Genomic DNA, 26,220 nt, shown 5'->3' on the forward strand with positions numbered 1-26,220 from the left:
CTGGCTACTAGGGCAACCTCTACTCCCATTCCCAGAAATACCTTGGTCAGATACACTCACAAACATTCTCAAAGAAATCTTCAAAGATACATCATATAGAAGTTCTATAACCCTAATTAGGGTTGAAACTAGAGGTTGGAAACCAATGTCCTATAGCAATACAGTTTTCCTACTTTTTTCTTCCTTTAAACTGAAAAGGTCATTGGGTTCCTCCTAGGTTTGGAACCTGGCTCACAGATCCAAAGCTGGTCTGTCAACCTGGACTTAAAAGAGCTCCTCTAAGTGCTGAATTTACCCCTACGAAACAAACAAGAGAGTTGGAAAAGTTAACTAAATGGTGGTTCTTGAATAATTGCTAGAAATAATTTTAGTATATGTTTTATTCAATTATATTCATTACATTCAATTAATTGAATGAACCAACTGAAACAGACAAGAGGAAAATACGTGGCCAAATTAAAGCTTCAAGTTTTATTTTCATAATTGTCACCTATGGAGTCTCTTTCCAGAGTCGATAATCTGCATTACTATAACACTTAATGCTCTATTTATACATCACAAAGTTAGGAAAAATACAGGTTAAGCACAGGCTTCACACTATAAGAATACCATACTCTGTATATGTACAAATTTAATATATTAAATATATGAAGGAGACAGACTTCACTTACAAGGGAATATTATGATGAATTTTGAGCACATCCATGCAGACTTTTTCTTTTATATTACGGGGGAAAAGCAAAGATGTGGAAAACATTTTTCCTTATTTTAACACCTCACTGTTTTCCACTTTTAACTTGGTTTTCATGATAGAATATTTTAAAGTGTGCAAACTGTATCATATGGCAAAAAAAAAAAGATCAATTTGAAACAAATGTTTTTCAATACTAAGAATAGCCCTGTCAAAGAAATATTCACACATGCCTGAACAAATGGAGTGTGCTTTGGTTCTGAACATTGGGGAAAAAAGTAGAGAGGGGACCTCTAAGAAAGAAAGGAGCAGCTACATAAAAAATGAATCCCCAAACTTTTCTTTTGAAAACTGAGACTTCATTATGTTCCTACTATTGCACACACTAACTCACTTCTGGCCTTTTGTTGTATAAATGGAAAATTAAAATGTTTAATTCTATAAAAAACAAAAACAAAAAAGGTGGTAAATGAATGGTACAATATAGACTCATATATGGCCGTATTTGGTTGGGGGGCAAGTAATAATCTGTCCAGAGTAAGGACTACATATGACTCCATACTGTTAGAAGCTTGTGATTAGAATGAAGTGGTATAGCAGCACTGAGGCAATGAATCCGTAAGATGTGAACATTTTTATCTTGAAATAATAAATACCAAATGCAGATGACAGTCCAAAGTTAGTCCTGATATGCTTTATATAATGTTGAAAATATGAAAATATGAGGATATATGCAGAATGATGTAATGGGCTTGATAAATCAAAATAATGTTAAATATAATAGTGTCTTATAACAAGCTGAAATAAACATTTCTGCACTAACAAACACACAGGATTTATCATGGACTCTAGAAAAATGTTCAGCTTTCCTAAAGAATCACTTGTACTTCTCTTAAATATATTTTCATTTATCCACTCATAATGCTCCCAGGGAGTACTAGCAGAACTATGCATAAACTATAATGCATACATGAGGAGTCATGAGACTGATTTTCAGAAGTGGCTTCTGGAAGGTCTCATTACAGTTACTTCAGAGATCAGACATAAATAAGGAAATTTATATATACATATATATATATATATGTATATGTATATATACACACACATATATATATGTATGTGTGTGTGTGTATATGTGTATATATATATATACACACACACATATATGTGTGTGTGTGTGTGTGTATGTATGTATGTGTGTATGGATATGTGTATATGGATGTCTAGGGAATAGATAGGAAACTAATGTGCACAGGTGGTGGTGAGCATCTGCCTGCAGAATGCATGTTACCTTTGCCTGGAGGCCTTTTCCAAATAAGAAGACCACTTGAAAGGACTACAGCACAAAAGGGATGATGCTAAATCTTTCGACCATCAAGCAAGAAAGTAAAGTGCATATAAGGAACATTTGTAAGACCCCAAAGGAAAGCATCATAGCATTAGGAAATGCCTAACCACTTAAATAATTTAAAGTGTGGTGCTTTAAACCCATCACTTTTTCAAAAATGCTTCTTCCCCTTCATCTCAAATTCCGCCTTGCAGACCCTGTCCTCATCAATAGCCAGTTCTTCTTCCAGTACTGACTAGCCCAGGAGCTGCATCTCTGGCAGGGAGGTAGTTTGTTTAAGAGGAGCTGGACGGGTACTCATTTCATTCTTGGTTTCCTTCTCAGAGTGCACGATTACAGAAGGATTTTTCATGGGTTCCTATTAACCTAAGTTAATGCTCCTTCTTTGGATTATGTATATGTTCATCTTGTTTAAATCCAGGTAAAGCTAAATAAGTTGTAGTCCAATTTTGCAAATTGACTTGTAAGACTTGAAATGCATATTTCAATAGGCTAAAGACAGTCCAAAGGCTCAAAGTCATCTCTTGCTCCCAAACTTATTTTCTGAAAGGACTTTCATTTAATGTGTCCTATGGCATGAGCATGAGATTTCCTTTAAAATAGGAGTGTGTGCAAACATACCCACACACAAACACACCAATACACACACATACCACACAAGAAAAACAAGCAGACCAGGTACTGACTTTTGATCAGGACAAGTCATTTTTTTAGTGCCAATTATTGGTTAATAAAAGAAAGAAAAAAGTATTTGCCAGGGAATATAAAAATCATAAATGGAAAAGTGACATTCAAATGTTTCACCTGCCATTCTTAATTGACATTCTTAAGTCCAGAACCCAGCTCTCAAAGGAGCCTGTTATCATTTTTGTAGAAATTCTCTTAACAGATAATTGAAGCTGGTACTCTAGACAAACTTTTAGCAAGGAAGGAATAAACTAATGATTCACAGGAGGTAAGGGATAATGAGGCTAGTTTTTGGTATAGTAGTCCCAAATACGAAGCTTCTACATTGGTGTTCCAATTTAGGACTACAGAGTAGGGCTAAGAATTTGGGTACACCCAACATCCACAAAACAGCAAATCAGATTTTTCTCCCCAACCCCACCCCTACCCTGAGAATATGGATGTTAATAACTAGCACAGTCCTCCTGAATATTCATCATCTTCTTCATCACCACCAGCTGTGGCTTCTGCACCTTCAATTTTGGCCTGTGGTGTTGCTGGTGATTTCTTCTTGATTCCTCCTCCTGGGACCATCAAACTTAAGCCCAACTTGGCATACTATAAATGATAAAGAGATGAAAAAGGTAACACAACCCTGACATATAGGCATGAGACACAGGCCTAGCAATACCGGTTCGTTGTGAGAATCATGCTAGAGATTGAGTTTATTATCATTATGCCTACAGAGACTACTATAACAGTGAAAAACAGGTTTCATTGCCTGTTCTTTTCATGGAAATGAAATAGCTAGAAGAGTATGCTGCTATTTGTCAGAAACATCTTTCCATCGGAGAGGCATGAAATTGTAATGAAGTAAAACTTCATTCATTCATTTTTGTCTTTCTTTTCGCTTGAATTTAGGTCCCCAGTGCTTAACACAGGGACTGCCACACAGTAAGTGTTTAACAAATGCATGTTGATTTGACTTGGAAAAACTCCAGCTCCATTATTTAAGAACTTGGGATAACTGGAACATGCTGGGTTCAGCTTTGCCTCATAGTACCTCAGAAAAATGGTGTTGCTGTTTTATCAAATTAATATAAATAAAATGTTTAGCTTACTTAAGAATTAAAGCCAAGAAATGGTTGTACTTGTCCATACAAATACAAACGTTTATCTATTTACTAAAGCACTTGTAGACTCTCCTGACAGGCCTGGAAGTAAAAGGTCTAGGGTTCTTTCAACATGGTAGTATCTCAGACTTTTGGCTATGCAAGACTTGACCTTCTGTCAAACAGGAGCTCCAATGAAGAATGACTATATTAAAGGCATTGCTTATTTATTCCAAGTTATGTAAGACATACATAAACACATTTGTCTTCTAAGATGTCTGTCATTATTTTACAGAAAACAAGAAGTAATGCATAGTGGAAGCCCTGATAAATTATTGTGGATTTAAAAAATTCAGCTATAGTCTTACAACAAAGTTAGGGGAAATAAAAGTCTCATGTTATTTGTAGTTAGTAGGTTCTAGAACAATGATGATGAAAATGAGTAACACTGGCCCTGGTAGCTAAGACCAAAAAGAAGCAAGGGGAAATTATATCTAAGGGGGAAATGTAGAACTCCCGCTTTCCCCTTTCCCTTCTATTCCTTTTCAGTTTAATTTTCTTGGGATTTTGGGGAGGGGGAGACCCCAGTGCATTTGGGACAGAGAGATGTTTGCCTTCTCTCTGCTTTGTGTCAGGGAGGGCAGTGGACAGAAGCAGAGATAGGTATAGAAAGGTGAAGCTAATCAAATGTAGGCAAGAACAATGTAAATTCTTCTTCTGGTCAAATGGAATTCTTCCAGAACTAATGAGTTTTTAAAACTATGTGCAAAGTTGATCTGATACCACGACAACAAATCAGCCTCGGCTCACAAACACCATGGGCTAAAGGAGATTAAGCAGCAAGGCTGACAGAAATTTAATACATTTTGCCTGTTACCTGCTAGTAAGAAGAGCATTTGAATTTTTACAGGAGTCTGGAGTGTATTTTCCTGCAGGTGGCAGACATCTGTTATGCTCTTAACTGGGTGCTATGGGAAGCCATTAAGAGGAGGTGAGCAGCAGGAGGATTGCCAATTAAATGGAATGTATTAATAAATAAATGAGGCTGGGATCAATCAAGTTTTGGGGAGAAAGAGCAAATATTTTCAGATCCAAAGATTTTGGAGGAGCTATCTGCATATGACTGCCAGAAAGGAAGCAACCCAAATTGGCCTGTACTTGATGGTGAAGTCTGACAGTTGGGAAGGTCTCTCTGGAGAGCAGCCAAATAAAATACTAGCCCCAGAAGACCAGGGGAGAAAGGACAACAACACGCTGCTTGTCCTTTCCTTTCTCTTTCAGCAGGAAAGAAGAAAAAGAAATGGAATGGTCACTTACATCATTGTCCATGTACTTAAAAAGTGGAGAATTGCAGACCTCTGAAACTTGATCTTGGTCTTGTTGGTCATACCCTTCTAAAAGTTGCTCCAAGGCAGTGCAGTCTTCACTTCCATTGAATCCTGGTATGCTAAAGGAAACACCATGCCCAGAATTTCAACGTGGTTTGCTTGCTCTTTCTGGCCACCTGCCCTCCTCCGAAGAGCTTCCTTAGAGTACTGATAGTCTTAAACCTACTTATTAGCAACCACTTTTAGTTAAAGTACATGACTACAGGGGATTGGTGTGTTTTTTTCAGTTTTGAGGATAAAGTTTTATAAAGTAGTATGGGAAGCTCTAGTTTTTTCCCCTTCACCCTCTCCCTCCCTCCCTTGTTCTACATTACAAATAGAGTATAGTTATTGTCTAGTCTTGCTTATCTGCATATGTATCACATCCCCTGAGATGGTTTCAATTTTCTCTTTCTCCTTTAGCTCCTGATACAGTGCTCTGGATATAGTAGGCACTTAAAAAATGACTGATGAAAAAGCATATGAATATTATTCTAATCCCTCCCACCTTGCCATATGCAAATTCAATATGTGAAATGTTTCCACTACTTGAGAATTTTGTTTAGGGGATAAAAACAAAAGACATTTCAGGTCTTATCCTCCCATGAGAGGTCATACGGAGAAGATAACAAAATAAATATGACAGATTCCAAACACTGAAACTATAATCACATGCCTCTATTGGCTATGGGAAATCTCCACAAAGCATCTTGAAAGAAACTTTTCACTGACCACCTAAGACGTGTTAAGAAAAAAAAAGTCAAGATGTCAAGAAAATCAATGAAAAAGTCTTACCTATAGCTCTCTCTGACACATCTCTCTGCAGCTACGTAGTCATTTCTGTGTAGATGAACTAAGACTTGGGCAATTGTTTTCTAAAAGAAGAGATGACAGATTACTCTTCAAATGTATATGAACATAATAAAGGCCAGTTTCCTAGTAAAGTAAAAACATCTGGGATTTTACTTAAAAGATCTTAGTTTTTCCTTTTTTCTCCTCTCCTTCACCAGCTACCCTCACTCTCTGTAGCTATTCTTAGAGTGCCTTCTCCAGCACACTAGAGGAATGACATTTTCATTATTTCTTTTTAAGCTGTCTAGTTATATATCTGACACTTTTTCCTTTTCTTTTTCTTCTTCTTTTTTTTTACTACAGTACCATCATTAAACTTTCTTGCTCTGAGCAAAAGTAACAATAAGAAAGTAGAAAAAGGAAGGGGAAGTTTACTCATGTAAGCATATGAATGAAAATTTTACAAAAATTTGTTACTAAAAACAAGGTGGGGCAGCTAGGTGGCACAGTGGATAAAGCACTGGCCTTGGATTCAGGAGGACCTGAGTTCAAGTCCGACCTCAGACACTTGACACTTACTACCTGTGTGACCCTGAGCGAGTCACCTAACCCCCATTGCCCTGCAAAAAAACCAAAAACACACACACAAAACAAATAACAAAAAACAAGGTGAGATGATTATGCTGTTATAGGTCAATCAAGAGGTTCAGATTCTAACTCTGACATATACTGGCTGCTTTATGACCCTGGGCAAAGGTCATTCAATCTCTCAGTCCTTTAAGCAGCTCTCTAAAACTATAAGTGCAATCATATTTTTTATTATACTATGTCATGGAAATGCTTGTTTTACTCTAGAAATTTTTAGGGGCAGCTAGGTGGCACAATGGATAGAGCACCGGCCCTGGAGTCAGGAGTACCTGAGTTCAAATCTGGCCTCAGACACTTAACACTTACTAGCTGTGTGACCCTGGGCAAGTCACTTAACCCCAATTGCCTCACAAAAAATTTTAAAAAAAGAATCTAAGTGGTCAAGAAGGTGCTGATCCTCACTGGGAGAGGATGATTCCCCACACAAAAGTTCTCTGTAGAAATGAAATTATAGTGCCAGTACCTATCCTATACATGGAAGTTTGGGAGACTTTCAATAATAATACTTATTGAAATAATACTTTAATTTACTAAAGTGTTTTGTTTTGTTTACAGATAATGGTCTAATAGCTAGGCAGCCAAGTTTAGTGACAAGGATGCTAAAATCAGGAGGGTCCAAATCCTGCTTTTGACACTTACTAGGTGTATGATCGCAGGCAAGTCAATTAACTTCTATGTGCCTCAGGGAATATCCTAGATTTATCTATTTAATTATAAACATACTGTAGTCTGTCTTGGTGGAGGGATCTTCTGTACCTCTTGTTCCCTACATCAACTAAATATGCATTATGTAGTCACCTAACAGTCAAATACCCAATAAATTCTTTTCCTTCTTTTAGGAAACTATAGTAACATGAGAAATTAGCCAAAACATAGACAAAATAAATTGCAAATAATACCTTATAACATGTTGGATAATTTTCAATTTCCTTATAGATATTCTTTTCCTTCTGAATGGAAAGTGCAGCCTCATCAAATCTAAATGAAGAAAACAGCAAGATATTCACATCTGGATTTACAGGATCAAGGAGAAGGAGGAGAGACATAACTAGGCAATATATTTTGTATCAAGTTTGGGGAACAAGAAGAAGAGTGGCTCCATTAGCTCTAAAAATTTATCTTTATAAATACCCAGACTCTCCCTTAATGCACTGGAAAGGACTAGCAGTACTAAGAACACTTCACTTGTCTCTCCCCTCTATAATCCATCTGCTATAATCCACACTGCTGCCAAAGTGATCTTTCCAATGTACTTGGTCTGACCACACCATTAACCTCCTCACTGTTTACCAAACAAGAAAACTATTAGACTGGCATTCAAAGTCCTATCCAATCTGTCTCCTCCCTAAAACTATAGCATTACTTAATGAAACTCTTCTTTATACACTCTATATCGGCTTACTTACTATTCTCCAATCTTCATTACCTACATGGTTTTGCAAGAACCTTCCCCCATTCCTGGAAGGGCTTACGCCTGCTGTCCTATCACTACCTTCTGACATCCTTCCCTTCCTTCAAGTTCCAAGTTAGGGTCTACCTCCCCTGTGCAGCCTTCCCTTATTGCCCTGGCTAAAAATGATTCCTTTCCCCTTGAACTTTCTCAGTTATTGTTTGACCTCTCCTATGAAATGAATAATTTTCTAATTTTGTTTCATATATTTTTTAGTGCAACTCATCCCCTTACTATAATAGAGCTCCTTGACAGCTATATATATATATATATATATATATATATATATATGTTTTTTTTCATCTTTGTACACCACAAAATAGTACCTTGCAAAGAAAAGGTACAAAATAAATGTGAATTGCATTGAACTAGAGCAAATTATTTTAAAATGAAGGATTTTCATGAATTAAATACTTTGCCAATTCAAGGTACCACTGAATTGAGAAATATTTTTAATGAAATTTATAACAGGCAGTATCCAACTCATGCAACACCAACTTGACAAAGTCTTTTAAATGTCAAAGAATGCCAAGGTCCAATAAATCATCGTATCATCATATCATATGATCAATCACAGGAATTCCACTTTCTCTACCTCTTCTCCTTCATCACTTTAGATTCTACTTGCTGCCACCTGCCTCCTTTGGTTCCTCTACTCTCGACACAGACCCAGCTTTACACTATGGCAAAAGGGTGTTTCATAACAGAAAGGACAGTAGCAAGGGGGAAGGAAAGGTGAAGATAATGGGAAGGGAGGAGGAAACAATTAGGTTTGGTAGGTGGTATTAGTGTACTATTGGTATCATATATTTTCATGTATCTATAATCTCATCAATGTACATACTACCCTCAACAGAAAAGATAACAATCAACCCATGCCTTCTCATCTTATTTGACTCTTAACCAAATCCATAAATCCCAATAGCCTGGGAATTTTACTCTACATTACATGGATACCAATGAAGCATATGGGCTATCCATTTGTCTCACCATTTATTCAATACATAATTAACCCACCTCCTTTTCTACTTGGACATCCCTTTGATAGCTTTTATGCTGTTTCTGGTGCCCAGTTCTTTGATGATAGTATACTACAAACTATTGTGTTAAGATAATGGATTTAGGAGATACTCAGGGGCCCACCTGGAGATTGATTTAAACTGATTGAATTGGACTGGCTGATTCTCAGAAGCTAACAACGTTGAACTTTGACCACCTTCGGGCCCAATTAGCTTGAAGAACCTCCCATTTCTGGGAGGGTAACAGGAAGGAGGAAGCAGAGGCTGCGCAGGGAGCTCAGCCTCTTTGGCTGTGAAACATTGCTGAGGTGGAGAGAAGACTTCACAAGGAGTTTAGGAAAGCTAGGATTGCCAGGTTATAGGAATTCTGTTCTCAATCATTCTCTTTCTTTTACTATCTTTCAATAAACCCTTAAAAAACCTAAACTTGTTTATCAGTGATTTTAGTCAGTTTCCCCCCAAAACTGGGGGGACAGATTAGAACCTACATTTAGAAATTTAAATTACACACTATTCATGACCACCGAATATCTATTGATTGCTTTATGGGTAACTCAGAATTTTAATTCTTTGGAGATTATAGTATTCTGTAATTCACAGCCATGGTGCATCACTGGAATGATGCTGGTGTTGAAAAGATGGGTCTTTATTTCAAGAAGTTTATAGTCATTAAAAGAACTCTACAGGTCTAAATGCAATCCAAGCTGCTCTTTCTCCCAACTCCAGTGCATTACTTATCTAACTTTCTATCCAAGATATATGCTGATGGTTGTCCATCCAATTATACAAACATACATACATACATGTATATATACACACACATATATACCTACCTACATAGGTATACATGTATGTATATAGGTGTGTGTGTGTGTGTGTGTGTATGGGGGGGCTGTATGTGTGTGTGTGTGTGTGTATATATATATGTATATATGTATATATATATATATGTGTATATATATATATACACACACACACACACACACACATATAAATGATAAGTATTCTTTACCCCTTTGACTTTTCTCATGTGGCTACTTAGATTGAAGATTTTTGAGTGATTCCAGATTTCATTTACAAGGCCCTGCAAGGCTAGAGCTTGGTATGATGAGCACAATGTCATCTACATTGGCATAAGTTATGTGGCATGAAATATGTGTAGATATGTGTATATGGGTGCATTCTTGCCTGTTTTATACCTCACTTGATATTAATCATCAAAGGGTTCCAAACAGTTATCTCTGCTGTTATATCTACCAAGGAATATTAGAACATTGTATGATTTTAACATAAGCATGGGAGATATCTTAATGGAAGGGAGCCTTTAAAGTGTCATTTTTCTCTACTGAATCAAATGCCATTTTGAAAAAAAATATATAGTATGATCTTGTATTCTCTGTACCTTTCAGTTAATTGTGAGCATGTAGTTTTCAGTGAGACAGCATTTACAAAAGCCTGCCTATTTCTTTCTTCAATACCTTCATGAAAGATGGTCTCATAGACAAATTCTGCAATGTATCCAGATTTTGTAGAGATTGAAAAGTAGTTCTCTGGATCAGTAGTCACTGATATTTTATCAATTGCATTTTTCCAGTAATAATAATGTCAATAATTTTTTTTCCAAGCAGTTGATATCCTTCCCCCCTCAGAGTATGAAAATGGATCCCTCAATATAGTGTCACTAACAGTGCAGACACCCTCTGTAAAAACTCAGTCAAGTTCAGCTGTTCTTTCCTTCTTTGTTTCCTTAGTATCATTTATGTTTCTTTATACAACACATTCAGAACCAGAATGTTAAAGTCCAAACATTAGTGTGGTCCCACAAGCATTGATGGAGAAACTTTGATATAAAAATAGGCTCCCTGTTCTAGAAAAAACAATTTGTAATAAAAGAACATGACAAAAGTCACAAAAATTGTTAAATATTTCTGAAAGCTCATGAAAAATGCAACTCCCATGGATAGACAAGAGTAATTTCTTTTTTTTTTCTTTCTTTTTGGACAGCATCTTCCAAGAAATTGTCAGGGAAAATTGCCCTGATATTCTAGAAGCAGAAGGTAAAATAGAAATTGACAGAATCCACCAATCACCTCCTGAAAGAGATCCCAAAAGGAAAACTTCCAGGAATATTATAGCCAAATTCCAGAGCTCCCAGGTCAAGGAGAAAATATTGCAAGCAGCTAGAAAAAGGGTAATTTAAATACTGTGGAGCTACAGTCAGGATAACACAAGATCTAGCATCACCTACATTAAAGGACCGGAGGGCATGGAATATGATATTCCAGAGGGCAAAGGAACTGGGACTACGGCCAAGAATCACATACCCAGGAAAACTGAGTATATTCTTTCAGAGGAAAAAAATGGGACTTCAGTGAAAAAGAGGACGGCATTTGTGATGAAAAGAACTGAACTGAACAGAAAATTTGACTTTCAAATACAAGAACCTAGAGAAGCATAAAAAGGTAAACAGGAAAAAGAAATCATGAGGGATACTGAAAGATTAAACTGTTTACATTCCTACATGGGAAGATAATACTTCTAACTCATAAGAACTTTCTCAGTATTACTGTAGCTGAAAGGAATATGCTTAGACAGAGGACACAGGTCTGAACTGAATATGAAGGAAGGATATCTGTAAAGCATTTATTTTTTTGTTAATCCTTGTTTTTTGTGGGGAAAGCAGGGTAGGGTGGTTTATGTCAGGCTGCATTTGGGCTCAGGGCCTCCTGGGTCCAGGGTTGGTGCTTTGTCCACTGTGCCACCTAGCTAACCCATGATGACATCTTTAAAACAGGGTTGAGGGGTAGGAGTAGTGCACTGGGGGAGGGAAAAGGAGAGAAGTGGACTGGGGAGAGGCAGCTCACTTGAAAGAAACAAAATAAAAAGCTTATGGAGGGGACAGGAAGAGGGGAAGGAGTGGGTAAGTGAATGAACCTTACTATCATCACAATTGGCTCAATAGAATAACATACATGCCCTAGTGGGTATAGTGATAGAATTTTGCCCTGAGGGAAAAGTTGGGAGGGGAAGGAGATGGGGGGGAGGGGGTGGGGAGAATGAGGGGAAGGGAAGGAAGGGCAGATTGGGGAAGGGAGAAGTAAAAAGCAAAACACTTTCAAGGAAGGTGAAGAGTTCTGCATAACCCACATGTATGACTATATTGAATTGCTTGATTTCATAGGTAGGGTTAAGGAGGGAGGGAGGGAGGAAGAAAAAATTTAGAACAGTATTAGCTAAAAGACCTTAATCTCATTAAGTAGACTAAGGGGAGGGGGGGTAATAACATACACACCCGATTGGAGAGATAATCTATTTAGCCCTATAGGAAAGTAGGAGGGGAAGAGGATAAGGAAAGAAGGATAGAGAAGGGAGGGCAGAGCAGGGGAGGGGGACAGTCAGAAGCAAAACACTTCTGAGGGGAATAGGGTAAAAGAAGAAAGAAAATAGAGTAAATATCATGGGAAGGGGGAATAGGATGGAAGGAAATAGTTAGTGATGATTGACTATAATGGCAAAACATATGGTACCTACTTTGCTGGGGCTATTGTGCAGAAAATTCTTGTCATGTTTAAGGGTACTATTTAAAAGTTATGATGAACAGATGCTATCAGAAAAACCTAGAAAGACCTACATGAACTGAAGCAGAGTGGAAGATGTACTATATACAAAATAACAGCAATAGTGTAAAGGATCTGCTGGGAACAATGTGGTATTTTCAGCTATGCCAATGATCCAATTAAACTCTGAAGAGACTTATGAAAAATTGCAATCCATCTACAGAGGAGTGCAATGGGGGATGAGGAAGGGGGAGAAGTGGACTGGGGAGAGATACTGATGTTATCTGAAAACAGATTGAAGCATAGGTTTTTTTTGACAGTTCCTTATTCTGAAGTTTTGTTTTATCTGTTGTCTCTCACATCCTAGCTAATGTGGAGATGTTTTCCATGAGTACTGATATATAATTTACATTGAATTGCTTGAGTTCTTAGGGTGGGGGTTGGGAAGGGAGGGAGGAAGAGAAGTTGGAAACACAAAATTTTAAAAAAACTTATGTCAAAATTTGTTTTTTACATGTAATTTGGAAAATAAAATTCTAAGCAGAGAAAAAAAAAAAACATGGACTAGTTCAAAGTACAGGTATATGGCTTGAGGTTTAGTTCCTAGAAAATTCTATGGAAAGGAGCATACCTCTGAGACACAGAAGAGCACATTCTTGATAAAGACATGTCTTAATTGGCCTCAGAAGTTGCTCCTGAAAAACCATTTTTCTCAACCAGTTGTTTTTTATCTCAACCAAAAACCATTCTTTGGTGGTCTTCTGTCATCAGTTCAAACATAGTACAGAATTATGCCTTAGTAAAATGCATAGAAAATGGCCACATTTCATAACACACACACACACACACACACACACACACACACACACACACACACACACACACACACACACATATCTATGAGTCTTTTGATGAATGTTTCCCTGGCTTCCTTCAAATCTCAGCTAAAATCTTACCTTGTGCAAGAAGCTTTTACAAGTCCTTCTTAATCTTAGTACCTTCCCTCCGAGACTACCTTCAATTCTTCTTCTCTATATCTCATTTGTACATAGTTGTTTTTATGTAAACTTTCCCACTACACTGTGAGCTATTTGAGAGAAAGGACTTTGTCTTTCTGTATCCCCAAAGCTTACTTAGCACAGTACCCAATACATAGCAAGCACTTAATAAATGCTTGATGAAAGAGCACCTGATTTATATCAAAACTATCTAGAATTAGATTTTAGCCATTGGAACTTTACAAAGGACAGAAGTTGCTTACTGAAAGCCAATCCAGTTTTTCCCCAAATGCTGAAAGATGTTTCACATGAGAGTAAAGAAAAAAAAAAGGGGGAGGAAAGGGGGGAAGGGAAAGAAATGCAAAATATTTCAGCTTTCTTATTTCCAATGTTGCATCTTATTTCATTATCCACATTTGACAATACTGTTTTCTTAACTCAATAAGATCATATCCATTTTCTGGTCCAATATTTTAAAGAATCTCATCATATTAATATTAATATTTATTAATATTAATCTCTACAATTCCCAACCCTCAGTAAAGGCAACACAAAAGTCACCCAGAAGATGGATCAAAGGGGCAGCTAGGTGGTGCAGTGGATAGAGCACTGGCCCTGGATTCAGGAGGACCTGAGTTCAAATATGACCTCAGACACTTAACACTTACTAGCTGTGTGACCCTGAGCAAGTCACTTAACCCCAACTGCCTCACCAAAAAAAAAAAAAAAGATGGATCAAGAAAAAATTGTTTCAACTTACAGGAATATTTGACAATTCATTAAAGCACTGACAAATAACTGACATTTTTTAGGGCTAATGGTGTAATGGATGATAATGGTTCAGTATGGTTGTTCTGTCTATGGAAATTAATCTGTAATTTGCTCCTAGAAAACAGCATTATTCTTCACATTATTTAATAGCTGCAAATGTGTATTATTGAAGATAGAAACAGGAACAGAATATGATGTTAGAAGACATACCTACGTCCTCGTACTAAAAGTCGAGAGGCTTTTCCTAGTAATTCAACAAGCTTGTCGTAAGCGTTCTTCATTCTTATGGAATACAAGAAAAGGACATGTTGCAATTTTGATCAGTAAGTCAGATCAAGAAGCATTTGTTAAGCCACCTACTATATGCAAGGAACTATGTTTACATACTGAGATAGAAAGAGAAAAAACTTAAAACAAAGTCCTATTTATATTTCTTCTCATGATACTGTTAAACACCACACACTTAAAACCAACCTACCAAAGAGAGTACATTTTCTAAGGAGCTTTGTCCCCATCTTCCAAACTCATTTTACTGATTGCTGACAACAGAACTGCAGTGGATAGCCTTTACTACCCAAATCCACACTAAGTGAGAAATGATTCTTAATAACAGTATCTGGGGAGATTCCCAAGTCCTTGATATTTTCCTAATGAGACTACATTAACTCTCCTCATCTTGGTCAGACCCCACCAACCTTGAAAGGTATTTAAGGTGGGGAAATCCACTAAGTTCTACTCAAGCAGGGGTGGAAACAGATCCTTTTGTTTAGATAACCTGAAGGTTAGGCGTGGTCTGAGTAGAGATAATTTCCATATGAAGAGATACAAGCCCTTCATTTTAATATAGCCCACCTCCCATCATATTAACCAACTAGATTTGATTTCTATTTGATGGACCACCTACTGTTTTGAAGGCGTATATAAACTGTGAGTCTACCAGTATTATTGTCTTTGGTCTAAGAGAGATGGCCAGATGACCATCCTATAAGATCCTGCTGGTCTTATCAATAAAAGAGTAAGTTACCAGAACAATGTCTCTTAACATTTAATCATCACACTAAACATACCCATTATACTGGGGGGTTTTGCCCCATCTATCCCTTCTTCAATAAATTTCAAAGCCATGTCCAATATTCAAAAATATTAAACACTTACTTCAAACACATTAGCTGTCTGCTGATATAACTGTACGGCCTTTTCAGGGTTCACATTTTCTATAAGTCTAAAATGAAGAAGAGAAGTATTAGTCTTTAAGTTAGGAATGGGAAGCACCTTCTTCCAGGAATTTGACTGAAATGAAGAAAAAATTATGCCTCCCCCTCACTTATTTCCAGCAAGAGACTTCAAGGACTTACTTTCCTGCTCGTTCCAAGGCCATGGCTGCTGTGTCAGGCGTCCCATTCTCTAGATACATCATACTGGCCTTCTCAATCAGATGAACAGCTTCAGGTAATCTCTGCATCTCCTTTAGTCAAGAGATACACTATGGGTCAGGGAAGGAACTTACAGTTTACTGACCTAACACCTAAAACACAGGAAAGCCAAGTTTAACAAATTTCTTCCATGTGATCTTCACAATAGTATCTAGGTTTCTGTGTATGCACACATACATACAATATATAGGATTAGATTAATTCTCATGTGTACATACACTGACCTCGAGTACCAATTTCTATGCACATACATGGCTAATGTGGAAATGTTTTATAGTATTTCACATGTATAGTCTATATCAAATTGGTCAAGGAGGGGGTGGAGAAACGGAGGGAGAGAATTTTTTTAAAATGATATTAAAAAATTGTTTTCACATGTAATTAAGAAAAAATAAGAATAATTTCTATGCACATATAATTCACTATTTTGTATATTTTGTAACACCTTCATATTTATCCTTTCCTTTCTATTTCCACCACCATCAATTCAGGTATATCCCCCCATAGACCCCGGTACTGGGCCGTTTTATTGCTAGAGTTCCAACCTCTTGTGTGTCTCTAAGTCCATTCTCTCAAACACATGGCTGCCCAATTCATATTCCTCATACACAGATATGATTTCTGGCATTCTACACTCCAAATCTCTTTTATTATTACAGATTAAGGTCTAAACTCCTTAGCCTAGCATTCATGCTCTTCACAATATGGGTTCCACTCTACTTTTTTCTAACCCACCTCACACCCCTGCTACACATTCTATATTTTAGCAAAGAGAGTTATTTGCCATTCCCACCATATCCTACACTTTTCCAACCACATGTCTGTCTACTTATGTTTGTGAGCCTTTATTGGTATGGCTTCCCATTTTCTTATGTGTTAGAAATCATCTACTGATATGGTAGTTTCACATGTTACTCCAGGAAATCTTCCCTAATGAAATCGTCTTAACTTTCAAGGTCCTAGCACATTGTTAGTACTTATCTTATGTCCTCAGTACTCTTGTGCAGTGTGTGTGTGTACATGTATAGATACACAGATACAAATATAGAAAAGTAGAAAGATACAAAGAAAGAATATTCCATCATTTGACTGTAAGTTCCATAAGGCATGATGTTCCAATACAATTATCTATACATAGCAGATACTTAATAAATGAGTACTAAACTGAAGCTTTGTTGGGATTATACAATTAGCCAAATTAATTTTTAAAAATCAAGTCACTATTTTCTTAATATTTTGCTCACAAGAATGCCCAAGTTGAGAGAATAACCTTGTTATGGTGATAATTAAAAGTGCTTTATTATTATTAAAGTTCTCACATCTAAAGGTCTTGAAGTCTCTAGAATTTAAAATTTTAAATCAAAATTAGAGGAATAATACCTCACATTCAATTCAATGTGCATTTAGTAAGTACCTAATGGGCCAGGCACTATGCTTGGTGCTAAGGAGACAAGGACAAAAACACATCAGTCCTACTGGAGGAAATCAACAAGTATATAAATAAATAATACAACCTACATATTAAAGTAAACCGCAAAGCTTCCTCTGTCAAGAAGGAGGAAGCACAATTGTGTAATAATGGTGGGGATGAGAAAAGGCCTTATGTAGAAGGGGAAACATTTCAGGAACGAGGGACAGTATTGCTAGAGTAGAGGCAAAAATGAAACGTTATACATGAGAAATGTAATGTATACTGGTATGCCTAAAACAGAAGAGTATAAGAAGAAGGATGTGAAATCAATCACTAAAGAAAGGTTGGGGTCAGGTTATAAATGGCTTTAAGTACCAAACACTGGCATCTATTTTTTATCTTAGAGGTAGCAGGTGTTTCCTGAGCAGAGGACTGACATGGTGAGACCTGTTAGGAATGTTAATTTGGTCACTGTGTGGGAAATGGATTGGAGAGAGAACAAGAACAGAATGTATAATTAGAGGCTATTGCATTGAGGGATCACAATAAGAGAGATGTAGAGGTAGACATTAAAAGATTTGGCAACTGATTAAATATAGAATAAAGGCCAGTGAAAACTCATAAATGACACTGAGACAGAGAACCCAGGTGATGTGAAAAAATGTGGTGCTCTTGACAAAGTTCTAAGAATTTGAGTTGCCTCTGAGAAATCTATTAAGAGATGTCCAGCAGGAAACTAATGATGAAGAAATGCAAGGACTGGATATACACAATATATAGAGTAGAAGTCATCTCTATGATGGTAATAACTGAACCCATAGGAGCTAATGTTGTCACCCAGAGAGTGCAAAGAAAGAAAAGAAGCAGGCCTCAGGACAAAATCCTGAAATGTACCCAACCACATGGGCAGGGCATGAATGATGATCCTGGAATTGTAGCTTCAACCAAGAGCCATATTTGTTTAGTCACTAAATGGGTTGTGAAAACAGTACCATGATCCCATTCATAAAACCTGCTTCCATTTAGACTTTAAAATATGATTTTTCATTACTCATTAGACCAACAAATTAAATAGATACTACTGTCTTAAGGCTGCAAGAAGAAAAAAGATTACCTCTCTGATATTCAATTTTAGTTAGCAAAATATCTTTCCAGAATCTCAGTACAACCACACTTTGTCATTTCTCCTTAGAAGCCAAAAGGCAAAGTTCTCTTAAGAAACCAATGTTAAAAAAAATAGTTTTAAAACTTGTTCTAGCCACTTTTAGCCTGAAGGGTAGAAGCTCCTTGGCACCTTCTTCATTCAGTAAGTATTTCTTGAGCCTATAAGACACAATGCTGGGTGTTTGTGGGTTATACAGTATAACACACATCCCCTGTTGTTATTGAATTTCGACTGTAGTAAGAAATCTAATGCTAGAAATAAGACACATAACTACCTAGAAGACAAGACAGTATATAATGGGCACCATATAGCACAAGTTTATATCTTGGCATTAGATAAAGAATAAGCATGGTTTATAAAAGTTTTGCTTTCACTTTCTGAGCATCAGAAGCCCTACCATAATCTGGTATTTCCTTTCAAACATATGTGCTGCCAATTTCATAGCTATGCCATTCATGACTTTCCTATGAGCTGGCAGAAAGATTTCTTTCTTTTTTAAAAAAAATTTTTAAAGGTTTCAGTTATGAAGTATAAAGTAAAAATGTTAATATTTCAATCTTGCCACCTTTAAAACCACATGGTCCCTTTGAGGCAAATAAGATATAGTCCTTACGGTTTAGAAAATGGTAAAACCAGAAGTGGATACAAGAGCTCTGGGATCCATTGCATACCTCTGTCTAGAAGTTAGCCACAGGCCTCACAATGCATTACCATAAAGGTTTGAATGATAAATGGGGGGGGGGGGGGAGTCAAGCCAACAGATTTTATTCAGGACCATGAAGCTCAGGGCTCATAATGCTGTCTGGAATTGAACATGTTTATTGAATTCAAATACAAACCAAAATGCTTTTACCTAAATCTATCAATGGACCCAAATTTCCTTTTTTATTCATTCTAAACTCTGCCTTCAAACATTCAAATTAAACAGTTTAGCAAACAAGTTTCAATGGTAAGCTTTGGTAAAGACTCAAATCTATTAGCTGCTTCAATATAGACTTGGCCAGGGAAACAAGATAACTAATTACAGAGATAAGGAGGACCCAGCATCAAGACCTTGTATTGTAATGTCAGGAGTCATAGTCCAATTTTGACCCTAGGTATGCAACAGGGCAGAGAGAAATCTGTAAGTTCTCTTGTATTTAGTTCTAAAGGGATCCAAGGAAAAGTGGGAACAAGCTGTGGTATATGAATGTAATGGAATACTATTGTGCTGTAAGAAATGATGATCAGGCAGATTTCAGAGAAACCTGGAAGGACTTGCATGAACTGATGATGAGATGAGCAGAACCAGGAGAACATCTACACAGTATCAACAACATTATGTGTTGATCAACTGTGATAGAGTTGATTCTTCTCAGCAATACAATGGTCCAAGATGATTCCAAAGGACTCACAATGGAAAAGGCTCTCCAAATCCAGAAAAAAAAAAAGAATTGCAGAATTTAGATGCAGATTGAGCCATACTATTTCTAGTTTTTGTTGTTGTTTTTCTTTTTTGAGGTTTTTCCTTTTTGCTCTGATTCTTCTCTCATAATATGACTAATGTAGAAATATGTTTAATGTGATTGTACATATATAACCTATATCAGATGACTTGCTGTCTTGGGGAGGGGGGAGGGAGAAAAATTTGAAACTAGAAATCTTATAAAAACAAATGTTGAAAACTATTTCTAAATGTACCTAGAAAATAATAAAATATTTATATGGAAAAAAATTTTTTAAAAAGAAAGGAAATAGAGAAGACTGAAGAAATGGATCAGAGAGAATTGGTGGATTTTAACCCATCCCAAGAAAGATGTCATTATAATGGAGAAGTTCATGAGGCTGATAAGCATTATCCCCAAGGTGGGATTCAGTGTCAAATCTCTTAATGGGGGCCAGTGAATGTTCTTCATAGTAATCCTGACTTTTCTACATAATAGTGAATGAATTAGGGGCAGCTACGTGGTGCAGTGGATAGAGCACTGGACCTGGATTCAGGAGGACCTAAGTTCAAATCTGGCCTCAGACATTTTATACTTACTAGCTTAACCCCAATTGCCTCACCAAAAAAAAAAAATAGTGAATGAATGAACTACAATCATTTTAACACATTCACTATTAGCTACAGTTTTTATTATAATATTCACCTGTAGTTGTGTTTTTAAAAGTTAATAAAATCAGTAATATAAAATGCTGAAAAATTTGATTTCATTATTAATGTCCTAAAATAAAATGGAAAATTTGATTACAGGAAACTAAAAAGCTTTTGCACAAACAAAACTAATGTAACCAAAATTTAAAGGAAAACAAAACTGGGGGAAATTTTTATAATAAGTTTCTCTGATAAAGGCCTCATTTCTCAAATATATTAGGGAACTAAGACAAATTTATAAAAATAAGGGCTATTCCCCAATTGATAAATGAACAAAGGCTATAACCAGGCAGTTTTCAGAAGGAGAAATCAAAGCTACAAGTAGTCACATGAAAAAATGCTCTAAATCATTACTGATTAGAGAAATGAAAATTAAAACAGCTCCAAGATACCATTTCATACCTATCAAGTTGGATAACATGACAGAAAAGAAAAAGACAAATACCTGAGGGGATGCACAAAAGCAGGGACACTAATGAACTATTGGTGGAATGGTGAACTAGTGGAACCATTCTGGAAAGCAATTTGGAACTATATACAAAGAACTATAAAACTGGGCATACCTTTTGACCCAGCAATACCACCACTAAGTCCACTACCAGGTGTCCCAAAGAAATCAAAGAAAAGGTACAAAAATATTTGTAGCAGTTCTTTTTTGCAGTAGCAAAGAATTGGAAATCAAGAGAACACTCATCCACTGAGGAATGGATGAACAAGTTGTGGCATGTGATTGTGAAGGAATACTATTGTATTATAAGAAAGGACAAGTAGGATGGTTTCAGAAAAACCTGGGAAGACTTACATGAACTAATGTAAAGTGAAGTGAGCAGAACCAGGAGAACATTGTACACAGTAACAGCCATATTATAAGGAAGATTAACTATGAAAGCTATTCTGATCAAGACAATGATCCAAGACGATTCCATTATGAAAAATGCTATTTACCTCCAGAGAGAAAATTGATAAACTTTGAGTGCAGACTGATGCATACTTTGTTTACTTTATTTTTCTTGTTTTATTTTTTGTCCATTTTCTTTTACAACATGGCTGATGTGGAAATATATTTTGTATGACTTCACATGTATAATCAGTACCAAACTGCTTGTCTTCTCAAGGAAGGGGTGGTGGCAAATATGGAGGGAGAGAATCTAGAACTCAAATTTTTTTTGAATGAATGTATAAAATCTTTTTATATGTAATTGGGAAATATTTAACAAAATAAATAAAAATATTTTCACAATTTAATTAGCACTATTTCAGAAATCTTTTTCCTAGAATGCTTAGCATTTTCCAACTTATGACTTTTCAACCAAAACAGAACTTTGACATTTAATAGTTTGGAATACTATGACAAGTCAAACTACCTATGTTGCAGTTGTTCCATACTGACCTTCAACATCATGCCAGCTTGCTCATAAGCCCTGTAAAAAGAAGATACAAATTTTCTTCATAAGTGATCTTCATTGAATAAGAAAAAGGGGGAAAGGTTCTGGGTTTTACTACTTAGTAAAAAGTAACTATATCATTTAATAATAGTAAAACAGCTGGGTACAACCATACTTCTTTGTTTTATTATGCTTATGCTGCCATTTAAAAAATATTGTATTTTTATTATAATATAGATAGATGAAAGATACTTCATAGAGCCAAAAAGAGGTTTTTTAAAGACCTGAATATAAGATAAAAGTTTCTAATCTTCTTCCACAAATGAGTAACTTTCAAAATTACCATAAGAGGAGAAAAAAAAAGAAATTATATTTAGTTTTCCCCCTTTTAAATCTGCAGAATAAAATGGCCTGAATTTTTTTCCTATGGTTGACGAGAAAAGACAATACTGATAATGTCTTGTGACAAATATAAAATTAAATATGTATTCAAATTATAAATTAATGTTCTTGTAAGTTGAAACAAGAGCAAACATTTTAAACCAAAACAATTTTGCCCCAGTAAATAGGGAAAAGCTCAAAGATTTTAGCTGGTAATAAAGAACTTACTTGGCGGCATGAAAAAGACTGGGGATATGAAAGAGTCAGAGTTAAAGATAAAAACAAAAGAAATAAACAAGGGCCTAGACATTTAATAGTTAATAGGAAAAAAGTTTACTGAAATTGTGGTACATACATGAAAATACATCCATGTTATATGACTGTAACAGATATTTCCTATAACTTATAAATTTCAGAAAGGTACGACAGAAACACATTTCTTTTTAAATTTATGATGTGTATTGATTTAATAAGCCCAACCAAAATTAAAAATTATTACAGCCATCTTTTAATGGAAATTGAATAAGAAATCACTTTCATTCAGTAATATTTCAGGACAATGTTTTCACTTTGACATGTTTATCTGCCTCAATACCAAAAAAGGAAAATCAAACTAGAGCAAAATATGTTTTTTAAAGTTATTTAGCAGTTTTATTGGCTCCATTTACTTCTTTTTTTATTTCTCTGAACCATTCTAGTAGAATGTAAACTCCTTGAGGGCAGAGATTGTCTTACTTTTCTATCTGTATTCCCAGGGCATAGTATGAGCACCTAATACATAATATAGGTGCTTAAAAATACTTAATAATTAATTGATATAGGGGACATCTAGGTGGCTCAGTGGATAAAGCACTGACCCTAGATTCAGGAGGACCTGAGTTCAAATCTGACCTCAGACACTTGACACTTACTAGCTGTGTGACCGTGGGCAGGTCGCTTAACCCTCATTGCCCCACCAAAAAAAAAAAAAAAACAACCAACAAAAATTGTTAATTGATATATATCTCCACCCTATACCATGTAGGAGATGAGAATTTAACTACTACTACCAAACCCAGCAACATAATAATAAATATTTGAAAAACATTATTTTCCAAAATTAATTCCATGAATAAAAACATACCCTTACTTATGAGAAATCATTAACGATAAACAATTTGAAAGAACATAAAAATGTTGAGGCTTTCATTTAATTATAAATTAACACTGTGCTTTCCTTCACAGGTGACAAATTCATAACTAAGGAAAATAATTAATGTCAACCAAGGTATATTTTCAACTACTGGTTAATTCATTTCCTTAAAAAGGCATTTTTAGTGATGTTGAAAAGATACGCCCTATTATTCTCGTGTGCAGCAGCTTCTCTCAGACAGGCATCTTTGGCTTGATCAAATTGTTTGGCATTTTTAAAAGCAACAGCTGAAATAAAGCAAAAAGAAAAAAAATCTTGTTTCTATTTCTATCACTTGAGAAAAAACAAAATGAATCATTACATTAGGGAAAGCATCATTGAAATGGCTTATTTCCAAAAACCTTATACAGAGCTTAGGGAAATAAAATAAAAACACTATTTCAATGGATCTCTCATCTTCTAAGATAATAGACTCAGAGCAGAAAGGGACCTCAGAAATCATCTAGTCCACCTCCCTCCGTAATTAAGCCTTTAGATGGTAAAAATTATTAGTATTTGTACAACTTTAATGACAGCCTCACATTTAAATATAATATTGAGGCATGAAAATAAAGCTGTAAAACAACTAAAAGACAGAGTTTAAAATGCCACAGCAGACCCAAGTCCTCCCCTCCTCTCCTCTCCTCCCTATCTCCCCTTACACCATTACTATGGTTCAAGTATTTGCTATGCCAACCCAAATTTTTACCCCCTCCTCCTTACTCCTCACTTTATTTTAACTGAACCTCCATACCCCCACTTCCATCTCCCCCAGCTTCTAACCAAGATGAACAGGATAAACAAGTTCTTTGTAGCTGCATATGTGCTATTAAGCAATGCTGATTTTCCATGCATTTTACTCTTGGTCTTACTAGTTGAGAGTATCAAGAGCTGAAAGAGTGGATATAGTACACCAGAGCAACCTCTGATCAAGTATTTCCCACCCACTTCACCAAATGTAGATTCATTTCAGTTAAAAACACTTAAGCTCTAAATATGCTAATACTCTACTGAGATCAATCACAGAAGACTGGTAGTGTTTTGGTATTTGGAGGGAGGGAGGTTTGGGGAGACTTGGAAGTATTAAAACTAGAAAGATATCTATTGGCATTAATGTCATGCTAGAAGGAAGCAAATGATTATTTTAAGATTTAGCACTGGATCTAAAAGTCTAGAATCATTCCTACCTGCTTTTCCATATTCGGTTGCCGCACTGTCATAATCTGGCTTCCATTTTAAAAAACCAGTTTTCAGGCTAAAATGAGAAAGAAGACAACTTTAATACAACTGATCATCTACATTTGTAACCATGGGATAAACTTTTTTTTGAGTTTTTCCCCCAAAGAATTGGAAGTTGAGGTGATACCCATCAATTGGGGAATGGCTGAACAAGTTGTGGCATTTGGTTGTGACAGATGTGGTAAAATATGAAAGTTTTTAACAGTCGGTTAGGATAACTGAAAGACGCCAGTTTTTCAAGGACCACCCTTTTGGGGAGGAGATGAACAGTCAGCCTGCTGCGCATGTCAGACTGCCTGCCGGGTTTTTTGACTTCCGGGGTGGAGAGAACGAGAGGAGCCTTTTTGCCGGCTTGGCGGGACTCCTGGCGGCGCGGCACAGACGGTCTGAGTCACTCCAAAGGTGGCCTTTTTCGGTTTGGTGAGTTTTTATAAGGAATATAGACTAAGCCTAGATTTAAGACGATTTGTACTGTATTTCTATTTTCCTATCCTTCTAATCAACAACACCTTATATACAATAAAGGCTCTATCTAGAAAACCAGAAGCTTCTTCCATTTACTAGTCTGGGAGATAAATTAAGGGAAGGGTTAAGTAGGGGAGATTTATGATCTAATATCCAATTTTAAATCTCACACAGAATACTACTGTGCTATAAAAAATGAAGAGGGGGATGATTTCAGAAAAATCTGGGAAGACTTATATGAATTAATACAAACTGAAGTGAGCAGAACCAGAAGAACAATGTACATAGTAAGAGAAATATAGTGATCAACCATGAAAAACTTAGCTACTCTGATCACAACAATGATTCAAGAAAAAAAAAAAGAATAAAAGTTTGGCCCAGAGCCTATTGTTCAGTAAAAAATAAATGATGGTACAACTAACCAGCTGGGTAACACAGTAGATAGTATGCCAGGCCTGGAGTCATGAAGGCCTAAGCTCAAATCTGGCCTTAGATACTTACTAACTGCGTAACCCTGGACAAGTCATTTAATCTTTTTTGCCTCAGTTTACTCATCTATAAAATGAACTGGAGAAGGAAATGGCAAACCACTCTAGTATCTTTACCAAGAAAACCCCAAAAGGAGTCGTGAATCGTAGGAAATGACTGAAAAATGACTAAACAAATGAAAAGATACTAAACCTCAAATATTAGGAAATGTGTCAAAATACTAAAATACCTTATCTCCTTACTCCAGAGCTCTCAAAACATTTCTGTATAAACAATCAATCAATTATTCCTCAGTCTCAGAAAGAAGTATAAAATTTCAAAAGCAAGCACCCTTGAAGATCATTAGGTAATATTAAGATGCAAGAAAAGTTCTTCTTTCCTTTTGAAGAACATGAATCTATAAGCTAAAAGATGAAATTCAGTTCAAAAAGCATTTATTAAGGACATGTGATCAACCATATGCTTTAACACAACATAAAATAATACTCACTAAAATGATTTAATAACCTACCAAAAATGATCACTCAT

The 26,220-nt window shown here is 36.0% G+C and overlaps 1 protein-coding gene across 1 annotated transcript; it reads right to left on the bottom strand.

Moving 5' to 3' along the window:
* Nucleotides 1-451: 451 nt before the first annotated feature.
* NAPG (NSF attachment protein gamma) lies at nucleotides 452-26,220 on the bottom strand. Its single transcript, XM_043993491.1, is given in 13 exon segments — nucleotides 452-3,323; nucleotides 5,135-5,264; nucleotides 5,980-6,059; nucleotides 7,524-7,602; nucleotides 14,630-14,676; nucleotides 14,678-14,701; nucleotides 15,575-15,641; nucleotides 15,775-15,884; nucleotides 21,953-21,983; nucleotides 22,557-22,574; nucleotides 23,663-23,747; nucleotides 24,687-24,754; nucleotides 26,204-26,220. Coding segments are annotated over 13 exon segments (903 nt in total). The 3' UTR covers nucleotides 452-3,176.

This window comes from Dromiciops gliroides, chromosome 1 (genome assembly GCF_019393635.1).
Source record: "Dromiciops gliroides isolate mDroGli1 chromosome 1, mDroGli1.pri, whole genome shotgun sequence".
NCBI classification, from domain to species: Eukaryota; Metazoa; Chordata; class Mammalia; order Microbiotheria; family Microbiotheriidae; genus Dromiciops; species Dromiciops gliroides.